General features: G+C 37.6%; 1 protein-coding gene across 3 annotated transcripts in view; it reads right to left on the bottom strand.

Annotated features, from left to right (window-relative positions):
* LOC113523924 (protein kinase C-binding protein NELL1) overlaps positions 1-13,128 on the bottom strand; it is a 170,922-nt gene that overhangs the window by 79,221 nt on the left and 78,573 nt on the right. For all 3 annotated transcript variants that reach the window (XM_034308508.2, XM_053238169.1, XM_034308509.2), the window contains 5 exons: positions 10,458-10,592; positions 8,721-8,823; positions 8,085-8,158; positions 7,403-7,502; positions 3,880-4,008 (listed from right to left, as the gene is read on the bottom strand). In XM_034308508.2, coding sequence (XP_034164399.2) covers positions 3,880-4,008; positions 7,403-7,502; positions 8,085-8,158; positions 8,721-8,823; positions 10,458-10,592 — 541 coding nt within the window. The remainder of the gene's footprint in view (positions 1-3,879; positions 4,009-7,402; positions 7,503-8,084; positions 8,159-8,720; positions 8,824-10,457; positions 10,593-13,128) is intronic.

The following is a 13,128-nucleotide window of genomic DNA, read 5'->3' as shown; positions in this document are numbered from 1 at the left end:
TAATTAATAAAATAATATCACACAGTGCCGAAATGAAGCCTACCTTGAAAGTCCTGCTGCATATCACAAAATTAAGCTGAAACTAAACAGGATTTCAAATGAAAATGGAAATCTTTCAGTCAACAAACAGGCAGATATAATTGTGTTTTTAAAAAGTGCATTAATACTGCTGACTGGTTTTACGCTAGTGAAACAAAATGTTTCGTGAGTGTTACTACACTGGATCTTTTATGTGATCGACTGCAACTCCTGTAACGTTTAAATAAATGCATATGTATGAGAGGAGAGAAGCGCGCTCTGCTGTGTGTTCAGGCTCCTGAAAGCTTCGTGTACAGCACAAAAGGTTTGTCTCAGACACTGTGCTCTAATTGCACCTGAAAATCTGACTGTCTGTACGGTTCTGCGGTGATAAAGTCTGACTGCAAATGACACACAAGACCCAATTTCCGGCTTAAAGCGTCAGACACTGCTGACTTGTACGTGCACTCCTGCTGCCTGACGTGACGCCGGAGCCCGATCCTGATCCTGACACGCTTCTACCGCGACTCCTCTCACCATCCAGACCTGTCTGACTCATCCTGATGCTCTATTTCTACCTGGAGCTTCTGGACCTAACACTGCTGCACTTGTAACTACATTTTTTTTTTGCTGCTGTGGATGGTCCAACATGAAACCCTAAAAATTTGCAAGAATGCCCTAGTCTCATTCTTCCTATAGTGAACTTCCTGCTGCTGTAATCATGAACACTGTCCTGTGCTCATCCCAGGACTCTTATTCACAATATGCTCATGCTTAACTTAGTACTGTTTGACTCACGGTTTACACTTACAGAAGAGTAATGACTATCTGGTGACACCCAAAGAAGGTCTGGTTCTTCCAGACTCAAAAGGTTTCTTCCTCATGTCGCCTCAGGGAGTTTTTCCTCTGGGATTTATATGGCATTTATGTGACAATGTCTATTATTAAACGTGCATTATACGTATTACTTTATATATATTATATTCTGCAGTGTTAGAAACTTGAAATTCATTATCACAATTTAACAGCCTTGGGACAACCGTCACATGAAAAATGCATGAAGGTCAAGTGCGTGAAATATAGACAATGTTTTAATGACCCAAAGTAATGTTAATCATTTTTTCTTACATGGTTATGAAATTCAAAAACAACCAAAACTGTGCACATCATAAAGGCAGTATGAGAACACGTATATGGAAGTGTGTGTCTGTGGGCTAACAGGGGAAACTCATTTAAATAGTACTCGGGTTACATGGTTATAATTGCTGCAAAATTAGCCCTAATGTGAACTACAACCTTTCAAAGGTGTAACCTACTGTTCTCTCACTTATGAAAAATGAATACGACTTTCTCCTTGGCCATCAATTTAAGGAAGTCCAAGTTTATCAAGCTATGAAAAAAAACCATGATCCATCTCACCTGTGTCTAAACTCTGTTTGCCCCTGCACTTTCTCTGGCGCAACAGATTTCAGTTTCTACAGGAACACTGTCCACGGAGACTTTTTCTTTTAACAGTGCTGGTTTTTCTTTTTTCTCCTCGGGGAATTGCACTGGGCAAAGCACCAACATTTTAAACAGGATAAAGTATTTATTTTTCAACCTGGCAAGCCAACGTAGAAAAGTCTCTTCAGCTAGCGGGATCCTGTGACTTAACCTGCTAAAGTGGCTACAGCCTGCAGCGGCACTAATGAGCATTATCTGATTAAAGATGAGATTATGAGATAATAAGATAAAGCTGAAAAGACCAGAAGCAGTATTCTTAATCAGACTTCGTTGTTTTTATCATGAGAAAATTCCGAAATCATTACAAAAGGCAGTTTTCACAATGTCACATCCTATGATGAAGTGATATCTGATTGATCACTTGGTTTTATTCATCATTTTTTTAAAGAATACTTAAACACAAAGATGCAACCTGCTATACAGTATGTAAGCCCTGGTTTCTGTGTTTCTTTCATTTGAAGGAAATATGTGACATGAAGGCGAATTTTGTAGATATTGAGTTCTGAACAATATCTCTGTTTGCTCTGTTGGACTAAGCATGCTAGCTTGGTTTCCTTCGGCTTCTCTGACAAGCTTCTATGGCTCTAGTGGAGACCCATCAAGCTAAACTCCTATCAGGCTAAATTCGTTTTACTCCTAGAGAATGTCACGCTCATAAGCTGTATAAAGCAGCACCAGAGACTCCTGAGCTGCTTTTTATCTAATTCAGAAAGAAATGAACATTTTCTCTGCTTTCATAAGCCCACCAAGTACGACTTGGCCACGCTTCAGTAATCAACATATAAACAACATTTATAGAGACGCACAGAGCTCGGAGAGGCTAATGTCCAAAATAAATATAAGGCTGCAATGCACTTCAAATGGACTTCAAATTGGATATTGCATCCCCAGACTGAAAATGTTTTCACTGATAAAATTCAGATGTGCTCAGATTCCAATATCCATCACATATATCACATTAAAAGAGAAATTCTATTGTTCAGGGTGAAATAAAAAAAAGTAGTTCACACAAGACACACACCAGTTCAGCCAAAATTGAGGTGCATAATGTTCCTCTTACACCAATGTGTTTGGTGTCGTAGTGAATGTAAAGTAGCGTGTTTATAGGCAAAAGCTTAGAACTGTGCAAACATTACGCCTAAATCATGACTCACTCCACTTACGTGGCCTTTTCCAGTTATTCAGTACCTCCAACAGAGTTTCTGTTTCTAACACTGTAGGGGACCTACTGTCAGGACGGAGCTAAAACAGAGATAGCGGTCATTTTGAAGCCAAATCACTTTCTTCCTCAGCACATAGCTTCAGGTTCAGGTATTGAGTAACGTCACACTCCCATAACAATTCGATTCGATTCAATTCACGATACTGGCTTCACGATTCAATTCGCATCATAATTCTCATAATATTTTGAAAAAAAATTTACTGAAGAAAAATAATGACTGTAAAGACTTTTTATTTCTGAAATATTAAACAGTGTGTATTTTTGTCTGTATGAAACGAAATAAATAAAAAAAATGCTACAGAGTTTAATGTTGTAAACAAAATGTCCTACAGGTTCACTATATCTTAAAAATAAATACATAAGTTTATAAATTCTCCCCAAAATTTGATTGAATAAACAGTCACCTTGCTAAAATGATCTATTGAAACATAATGAGCTGGAAATAGAGCTACAAAGTGGGCTAAAATGCCCGACTTCCGCAACCTCTTTCTCGGTCAATGTAGATCACAGCAGCGCAGGGCTGGAGTTGTTTGAAAGCTACTGAAGATGATATAACATGATTGTATAACCAAATAACCTATAATTGCATCAGATGCATAATTAGTAGAATTCTGATCCCCATGATTTGAATTTTCATGATGCAAACCATTCAATTTTTGCACTGTGATACATCCTTACACCACTACTTCCATTGCTGCATTTACAAAAGCCAATACTAATGCTAATACTAATAAGACTGTAAGTTGAACTTTTTCTTTCTAATATGTCTAATTGTTTTTCTTGTGTAGTGACTCACGAATCATAAAACTGGAGGCACGTCTTTGTGATCGTGCCATTACAAATTAACTGTGTTTTCCTTTTTCTGCAGGTTAGTTTTAAAATTAGCAACTTTTAAGCACTGAAATGAGATAAAGTTAAAGACCTTGGAGAAACTTCATCTATATATATAATCCTGTGAACAGGCATGAGGAGGAATTAGATGCTTATTCCACAGGGGTTCTGTCAGGAAAGAGGATGCCTATGATAGAAATCCTTCTGGGCTCCTAAATAAAGTCTGTCCCATTTGGAAGGCAGAATTGAGACAGCAATCTTCCTTAATTTGGACAACTTTTACATACGTACAAAATCTGCCTTACCTTCGCAGTAGGTTGAATCTCCGTGTATAGACACGTAGCCGCTCTTGCATTCGCACTCTGCTTTGTTATTCCGGTTTTTACAAACAGAGTTTTCTCCACAGAGAACTCCTTCTGCGCAGAAATCATGACCTACAACAAAAGAGAAGCGAGGAAGAGCTTTACTCTTAATTTCAGCTCAATCTGCCATGTGTATCTGCATTTTAATTATTTTAGCATTCAACATTTAACCTCCATTCACTGTGTGGATGAGCTTTTCTCCTCGAATTCTCCCAATTTTTTGTTTCATAGCAACAACAATAAGGGTGATGTTTGTTATTAGTCTATTGTTATTGACGTCTCTGAAGCTTATCATTAAAATCAAGGACATTTCAGCTTGTAAACAGCTGCAATTTTTAGATAACCAATTATATTGGTTAATATATACTGTAATTTTATGATTATTTTTTAATACAAAGAGAGCAAAATTCCAAAATCTTACATCCAACAGCATTACATGTAAACCATATGGCGCTCCGAACATTCCAGCTGAACATGGAACAATCACAAAGCAGATGATTTTCCAGTGTAATATAATATAACTGCAGATTGATAGATTCCCGTCCAGTTTTAAACGCTACTGCTTCGGGTCCACGTGTAACTCAGCATTCTCTGACAGCGGCTTGTCATATTTTGATTGATTTATGGGCCAAGTGCAATCAACATGGCAGAGTCATGACAGCCTGAGCGAGTCGAACATCAATCTTGCTAAAGGAAATAAATAAAGGTTTACTTTCCTTCACCTTAGTGACAGTTCATTCATCATGCTTCCGAGTCTGTTCTTTTACATCTCATCCGAGGAGGTAAATTGCTAAATGATATACTTCTAATAAGTCCTTATTTATATACTATAGTATATACTTAAATATATAAATATAGGGCCAAAGAGAGTGTTCACTTTAAAGAGTTTTTTGAACATGCATTAATTTACTTTCAATGATCAATGTTAAATGAGAAGACTATTATGTTTCCTCCGAAAAATATTTAGCCAACACAACAAAACGGCAGCACTGTAAGAGCAGACAGCGTTTTTATATAACAGAAAGGATATTTTGAATGACTCTTGGATGGGCGGGACTTCTGAAAATCCTGTCAGTCTGTAGTTTTCATGATTAGATTTATCATTTTTAATCTTATTTATTACATATTAAATGCAAGTCAAATGAACCATAAGCCCCATCTGTTATAAGGCTTCATTTTTGGCATCCATATCAGATTATTTGCGCATAACTAGTGTCTTAAAGTGGATTATTTTGGACTTCTGTGGAACCAAGCACATGAAATTGTGAGAAAAATGAAACAATGCTGGGGGCCAGGGGGTCAGATGATTCCATAGATTGACGCCCCACTAGATTTGAGGAGAAACTAAACACTGATGGACTAAGCACACATTATAAGTCCAATATGTACAAATTACACAAAAGGATAAATGACAGAAGTGTAAATTTATTGTTTTTTTGGTTTGAATGAAAGGGATAGAGATTTCTGGTTTTTGGCATTTGGAGGAAACTCGGCATGAAAGCAGTTGAGCATTACGGACTGAGACACTGTAAAAATGATAAGCCGTTAGTGCAGCTCCCAATCTGTGTTTAAGTGTGAAATGTGTGTGTCTATAATATTTGTGACCTTGTGATATAACACACTGCGCAACACTAACAGTTTTAGCCTCCCATCTAATATCACCACCAGCCATCACTGATAATTAGTGACTGCTTTTGGTCTAAATAGGCTTAGATGATAACACTGTGTGTATATATTGTGTTTATAGAGCACAGGCATGCGCAGTGACTGAGCATACACTGAAAATACACTGCTTCTAAAAGCTATGCTTTATTTTTAGAATCGAACATCATGACCATTCATGCGAATGAAAATTTCAAAAGTATCATATAGTAACTATTATTAAAATGCACCATTACATCAAAGTTGTCTTGTTATCCTACATGTACTGTCATAAAGAATATAAACACCCATATGAACATCCCAGTCCAGATTTATTCCGCCTTTCTTTCCATTTATAATGAGCTCCACTCTTCTGGGAAGCTTTCCACTAGATTTTGGAGCGTGGCTGTGGGGATTTGTGTTCATTCAGCTGCAAGAGCATTAGTGAGGTCAAGTCTGGGGTTCAAGTGGCGCTCCAGTTCGTCCCAAAGGTGTTCGGTGGGGTTGAGGTCAGGGTTCTGTGGAGAACATTTGAGTTCTTCCACTCCAACCTTCACACACCATGTCTTCATGGAGACATATATGACCCTGTTTACACTTATCTGTGCACTGAATACTTATTTAATAACTGGAGAGATTTAATAACTGGAGTTATTGCGAGCATTCTTACCTGCTGATGCTACACTGTGTAGATTGGAAAACATACATCAAATGTGAGAAAACGTGAAATACGCTGTTCATCTGAAGAAAATTCAGTAACAGTAATCAGTAATAACTGATCATAATTCTTACTCATTAAAGAAATCCAACATGCTTAATGAATATTAAATATTACAATTAAGTCAATTATTAAGTTTTGATCATGTGTGAGCCAACATATCTATTTGAAAATTACCCAGAGTGCACTTTTGTGATCATCAGACAGGATATAAAAAAAGTCTTTTAATGAGCTTCAGTAGTACTTATGAATTAAGAGCCATAATGACAATATTATCAGTATCATTGTTCAGAATTAATAATAAGAATATTTCAAATAGTAATATTTGCTAATATTATATAGCACAGATATAATGCTGTATTGATACATAATGATTTAAAGAAACATGCTACACCTAGATTTAGTTGTTTTTCTTTCTTTTTTTCCTTTAAATTGATTTTTTTAAAAAGAGAATCTATCAAAAAGTGCTCGACTACCACATTTCTAACCGTCCAACAAAGTCATGAGGTGACATATGACAGAAAAAAATCCAAAAAAATGTAATCTTTTTTTCACCTTGTACATGTCTAATATGTAATAAAAAGGATATTCGAATTAGAAATATAACCATGAAAACTCCTTTACAGCAGCTGTTATTCAGGCGTCCCACCCACGCAGCATTCATTTCACATTAAATAATAATAATAATAATCTCTTATTTTATATACTTTCACTTCACTATGGCACATCTCCAGGTTGTTTTGTTGAATTAAAGTCGAGGTGGAGATTCAGGTTGAAAATAATTTGGGCTGAGTGAAGAAGCAGGAGTACACAATCTTAGACATTGTCTTTATATTATATTGTTGCTTGTTTTTATCTTATCAACTGTGCTGATACTGCAGAAATCCACAAACGATCGCTGGCACAAAAAAAAAAAAAAAAAACTCAGAAAAGTAGATTAACAAAGTCAATTTGTTCTGCATCACACCGTGAGATTAGATGAAACATCCACAGAGAAAACAGAGAGATTTCTCAAAATGTGGCTTGATGAAATGGGAAACAGCATCACCCTTGTCACACGCTGAACAGTTCTGCATGTTAAACAGAATAATGAAGAAAAAAAATCACCTCTGCAGACGTTGCAACATCTGTTCTCTGGCAAAATCTGGTCGTTTATGGTGCAGTTGAGACTCGGGCAGCTTTCATTCACCGATTCCATCAGACCGTTCTATTGAAAAAAAAAAAAAAAGGAAAGAAATGAATGAATAAAACAAGTAAAGCAATGTGTTTGTAATGTATTAGTTCCTGGAGTGAAGAAAAACTGATATGAAACTGGCTCATGAATTATTCAAATAAATCCATGAAAACAGACTGACGCATTTCAGATACTTTCAGTTTCTCGTATAAGAACAAAACCGGATCTAAATGGAAAAATTCTCATTACAGATATTGTTTATATAATAGTATTTATATAATTAATACCAAATTATGCAAGGAAAAGGAGCTGAATGCCACTGTTTAAAAAAAAAACATGCTTTGGGTCTGTTTTGTGGCACCCATGTGAATATCAATGGCATCATGATGGCACTATAAGTACCAGGGTATTTTAGGCTTCGAAACCTGGTTGCCTCTACCAGGAGGTTCACATTTGGCCAACAGGTAGTGTTTCCGCCTGGTTTGATCCTGGGCTCAGGTGACCTCCGCCTCCCAGAAACCTGCTGGTAAGTGCACTAGCTACTCTAGGTGTGAATGAGTGTGTAAGGTGTCCTCTCTGTCATGCCATGCAATTAGAAATATACATTTTACTGACCCTGCACTCTTTGCAGCTCTGGAGGAAAACACGCTGACCCTCTGAAAGAGTTTGGCCCAGGTAGGTGCATTTAGCTGCAAAAAGAGAAATTGAGAAATAATAGGTTTGCACTGGCTATCACTCCGAGACCGCAAAAGATCCAAACAATTAAGCATGTATAATAGAGAAATAAGCGTGGAGCTCAGTGAATAGCCTCAATTCCATTAGTTATGGCTCAGAGCACACTGACAGCAATCTGCTCAATAGCAAAACGTAGATCTGAGGGTAATTCGAGAGCCATTTTGCGCTAGAATGACCTTTAAAAGAGCTTCTTATAATAAGGCTGACCAAATTCATCAAATGAGTCTCATTAGAAATTTCATTCTTGAATTAATACTCCATACATTCATCACAGCAAAGTGTTTCCGATTCTCACTGCACACTACATTTACATTAGAACAGTAAGGACATTAATAATGACATTAATAACAATCCTTTTTTTCCTTGAGATAACAGCTCTCCTTAGGCTTCAGAGATCTATAAAGTCCTGACTTCATACTTCACGTGGAGATGAGGTAAAGCGACTGAAAATGAGGGGAATAACAAGGTAGGAAACAAGAGGAATTATACATAAACCAACTTCCTTCTTGCACTTACATCTGCATTTCTTACAGCACGTTCCATCCACGTGAACAGGTAGAGAATCCTCTGAACAGTTCACAGGAGGGCAAAATATTCTCCGACACTCAACGGCACCATTCTGAAACGTGGAACATACGAAAAGATTGTATATACAAACAGAAATGAGCAGGAAAGATATTAGTTCTGAATTTATAAGTGAAGATGGTACACGAGAAAATAATGTTTAATTAACTTAAGCAGTCGTGCAAATCAAATTGACTTTTTAATAAGATTCAAGTTCACACCCAAGAACTGTTTTAATTCAATCGATAAACTTGTAATCATCAGTTCTCACGAAACTCAGCGGAGACTTGTCAGTGTGTAAAGGGACAGAAAAAACAAAAGCTATCACGAATTCTCCGTCGCAGCATGGTGTGTGACAAGCAATGCCTTCATGTTCATGTCATGTGGTGTCGTTTGTCATGTGATTGCGTCTGAACATGTGCATTTTATTACGATACCCTCTTGCATCTTTGTCTTGTTGTGAAGCCTTGTGAAGCTTTTTTTTGTATTGTTAAGTCTGAACCTTATTTTCCAAGTTCCACATCCTCCGTTCCCTGGAATTGAGCCTCTAGCCTCGTTATTTTCCTTTTTTCATTGTGTTTATGCCGGCCTGCGTTCTAACCCGTGTTATAAACTTTGATGAAGATTCATACTAATAAATCATATGCTGAGATTATGCACTTGTGTTCTATCTGTGTTCACTACTGCATTTTACAGAAGACATCGCCTCCTAAGGACGCAGGAACTCTGCCCCTGTCTGAGACATGAGACAACATGGGAAAGCTGCATGTTTTGGCTTTTTAGTTGGAGAGACAAAACAGCGACTCTTGCCGCTTCTAATGCAGCCACCCCACCCAGGCACCCCTGCAAAGAGCTGTCACGCTGGACAGAAAGATTTCACTAAGCCGTCTCCTCTCTCTCAGCGCCGATGTTTGATTCTGTGGAATTCTCACCGTTGGGAAACCTTGGCTACACCTACTCTCTGTGATGGTATAGAGTCCCTACTAGATGGTTTCATTATGCAGCATGAATGTTATCTAGTGGACCCAAAGCCTGAGGATGAAGAGAGGGTGAGATTTGTTATCCCAGCGACATGGAGACATGGAGACATGGAGACGTGAATGGAGGCTGCCCAGCCCAAACCTTGTACCAAAGCCTCTCCTCATGCAAATTCCTGCACATTTCCTTGTTTTTTTTTTCACCTAGTAATATCTGTAGAAATAACTCCAGGTAAAATATATCCATCCAGTCCGAACTGACAGAATTGGAAACCATTGCATTATATCCTGGAGCAAAAAAGATTTAGTGCTTTTTTCACTTCAGTATGGAGACACTACAGGAAGCGCTCTCTTCTATCGTCTCCTGTCGGGTTTAAAACACTGAAATGTACACGGCGTTGTCAGAAAAGTGACGCTCCTCAGGGGTTTAGGGATTTTATTGAGTAACTCACACAGGTACAGCTTACAGGCTTGTTACAGGCATGTGACATTACAACAAGCGCTTTTAGAATAAAAGTCAAAACGATCTGTTCGCATTAAAGATATGAGGCGTGTATTTACACACAGATCACAACCAGTGAAGAAATAAAGACAGATCTTGGTAGTACAAATAGATCTTACTCTAGTAGGCCTTATTACTTTTTAAATGTATTATTATTATTATTATTATTATTATTATTATTATTATTATTATTATTATTATTTCACTTACCATGCAAGTGCAGGTTCTACAGTTTTCTGGTTCAGTCCAGAGTTCTTTATCCCGATATACAACATCATTCACACTGCATGTCCTTTCACAGTGACAACTTTCCAACTGACTCAGTCTGGATTCAGCGTAGTTCAACTGCAACACACACACACACACACACACACACACACACACACACACACACACAGAAGAGTTCAGTTATTAACAAACACTGCTTGATATTCCTCTCGTTTATTTTCTGCCCCCAAAATGAAGATATTATTAAGCTCTGACATTGAGATGATTCAACACCTCACACATGCACGCTCTTCTTCTTTTTAAAAATAACTCCGGTTATTTTTAATTTGACAACACCTGATAGAATTTACACTTCATCTCAGATTCACAAGCAGACGTGTGTGTCCCTGTGTGTGCGTGTGTGTACGTGTGTGTGTGTGGGCATTAACCTTAACAGCATTAAACTGCAGCGGAACTTTTTTTTTTTTTTTTTTAACAAACTTAAAATAATTTCTCTCAGGTCAGGTTTCTCTGCACATCCGTACCCTTGCTAACATTGGCTAATATGCAGTATTATAAAGACACACATTATACATCTTCTGCAGGGATGGAAACTCCCCCATTCGAGTGACGTCTTCTTTTTTTTTATTTTTATTTTTTTTCCATTTCAGTCTCGGTAAGGAAATACGCATTCAATTTTGGACTGAGAGTGGATTACTCCTTTCAAGTTCCTGTTCTGCCTGCAGTCTAAAAGCATTAGATCAGAGCTTACTGTGTCAGAGTGTTTTTTTATTGATCACTGCAAAGGTCTAACAGGGAGAAATATTCCCTGGGCTGCATTTTTGTGACATTCCTGACCTCGACATGGCTCAAGGTTATTCAACTCCTAGAGATAATATTGCTCTCAGTGTTGCTGAGATATCATGGTATGATGCTGGATATCAATCTTCTAACAAATGATTCGATGGAGATATAAAGACACATGTCTTTGACACCTCTGGGATGCAGAGGCTATATTGTGGTAGCTCTGGTAGTTACAGATGCAGGTATCATGGTTAGAGCTACAGCTGTGTGATGTGGTGTCAATATTTCCTCAACATTTTTTTCACGTTCTTGTTATTACAGTTTAAAACTGAACGGTTAAAATAATGTCTAGGACCTACAACTTTGCAACGGTGTGTTTTTTCTATTTAGATTTAGATTTATTTCTATCTGTATCCAGTCATCACTGATGAAACGCAGTATAAAAGTAATATAAGAGCAATTCCCACATGCCACGTGCGAGCAGAAGGCCATCACGCTGTAAACCATCCAGTTTAGATGCAAAATTCAATGCGTACATCAATCACTACACAGAAAAATCTCTGTTTTTGCATCTCAACACTTCTGAATGAAAATACGAGTATCCATACCGACCTTATAATGTATAGTTCAGACGCTTATATTTATATTTTATCGTGTGGATATTGACATCAACAGGTTCTCATACGTGACTCTAAGCACCACAATGCAATTATACATCTATCCACTATACATTCTTTGGGTATGTCCTTCTCAGACATCACTTACAGACAAACAAAGGCATAATACAAAAAAAAGAAACCAAAAAGCAGAAAGAGCATGACTTTCCATTGCACTCTTCACACTATGCTCAAGACAATCATGCGGTACAACTCACAGTTCAACATAAAACTGCTGTCTCTTTTTCAGTCACGTTTTAAAGTACAGTTCAGAAAGAAATTTCTTAAATAAGAGAACTCCTGAATTTCCCAGATTCCAAAATGCACCCTCCAGCATGTGCGACGACTTACAAAAAGGAAAGGTCTATAAACCGTGTAAGCTTTTGGCATGAACGTGATTGTAAATTGGTCATTTTTAATGCTATAACACTCCTGTATTCAGAGCAGCTTGCCCACTTGTTAGGGATTTTAGCTTTAATCGCTAACATGACACGGAAAAATTCAGTGCTGTAACACTAATGGGACAAACACTAAACTAGCCTACACTAGTAGGAGTGAAATAGCATATAAATAACATTTCAGAGGCAATGCACAAATTATGCAAATGCCTGATACATTAATGCCACATACACAGAACTTACACTCCCACTCTACACTGGGTTAGTTTCTAGTTTTTTTTCTGGCAACTTTTGACAAAAAAAATTGCAGATGTATTTTTGCAAGTTAAACTGCTACGGAGGCAGCAGTGCCATTTTAAAAATGATTAATATAATGCCATTATCAAAGCTAAAGTGAACACTGATATCCTTTTTAGTAACCAAGGCTACTTTCTGTACAAAATCCTGTTGACATTTAATGCAAAACCTGCTTTACGTCATTCAACATCAGACACCCGCGACCTAAAGTACGTCGATGGATAGGATCAGAAAAAACAGGCATTTGGAGGACTACTGTTCCATCCTCTAACCTTAAACACTCCAAATTTCAACCCAGCAGGACATCATTTAGCCCAACGACTTCTCGTTCAGTCAAAACCCAGTGAGCTTTTGTATTCTAGACATGTAACGACCTACAAAGCAGAAAGGAATGATGCCTGGCTGATTAAAATGGAGGATGGCATTGGATAATGTTCCTCATTTCAGCACCTTTTTCACGGGCTGATGCATTTTCAACAGCCAGGTGAGGAGCTTCCTGCTGAGAGGAATCAGAAAAAG

This window comes from Pangasianodon hypophthalmus, chromosome 11 (assembly GCF_027358585.1).
Source record: "Pangasianodon hypophthalmus isolate fPanHyp1 chromosome 11, fPanHyp1.pri, whole genome shotgun sequence".
Lineage (NCBI taxonomy): Eukaryota > Metazoa > Chordata > Actinopteri > Siluriformes > Pangasiidae > Pangasianodon > Pangasianodon hypophthalmus.
The sequence above is the reverse complement of the archived record's forward strand: the minus strand, read 5'-3'. Positions and strand labels throughout refer to the sequence as shown.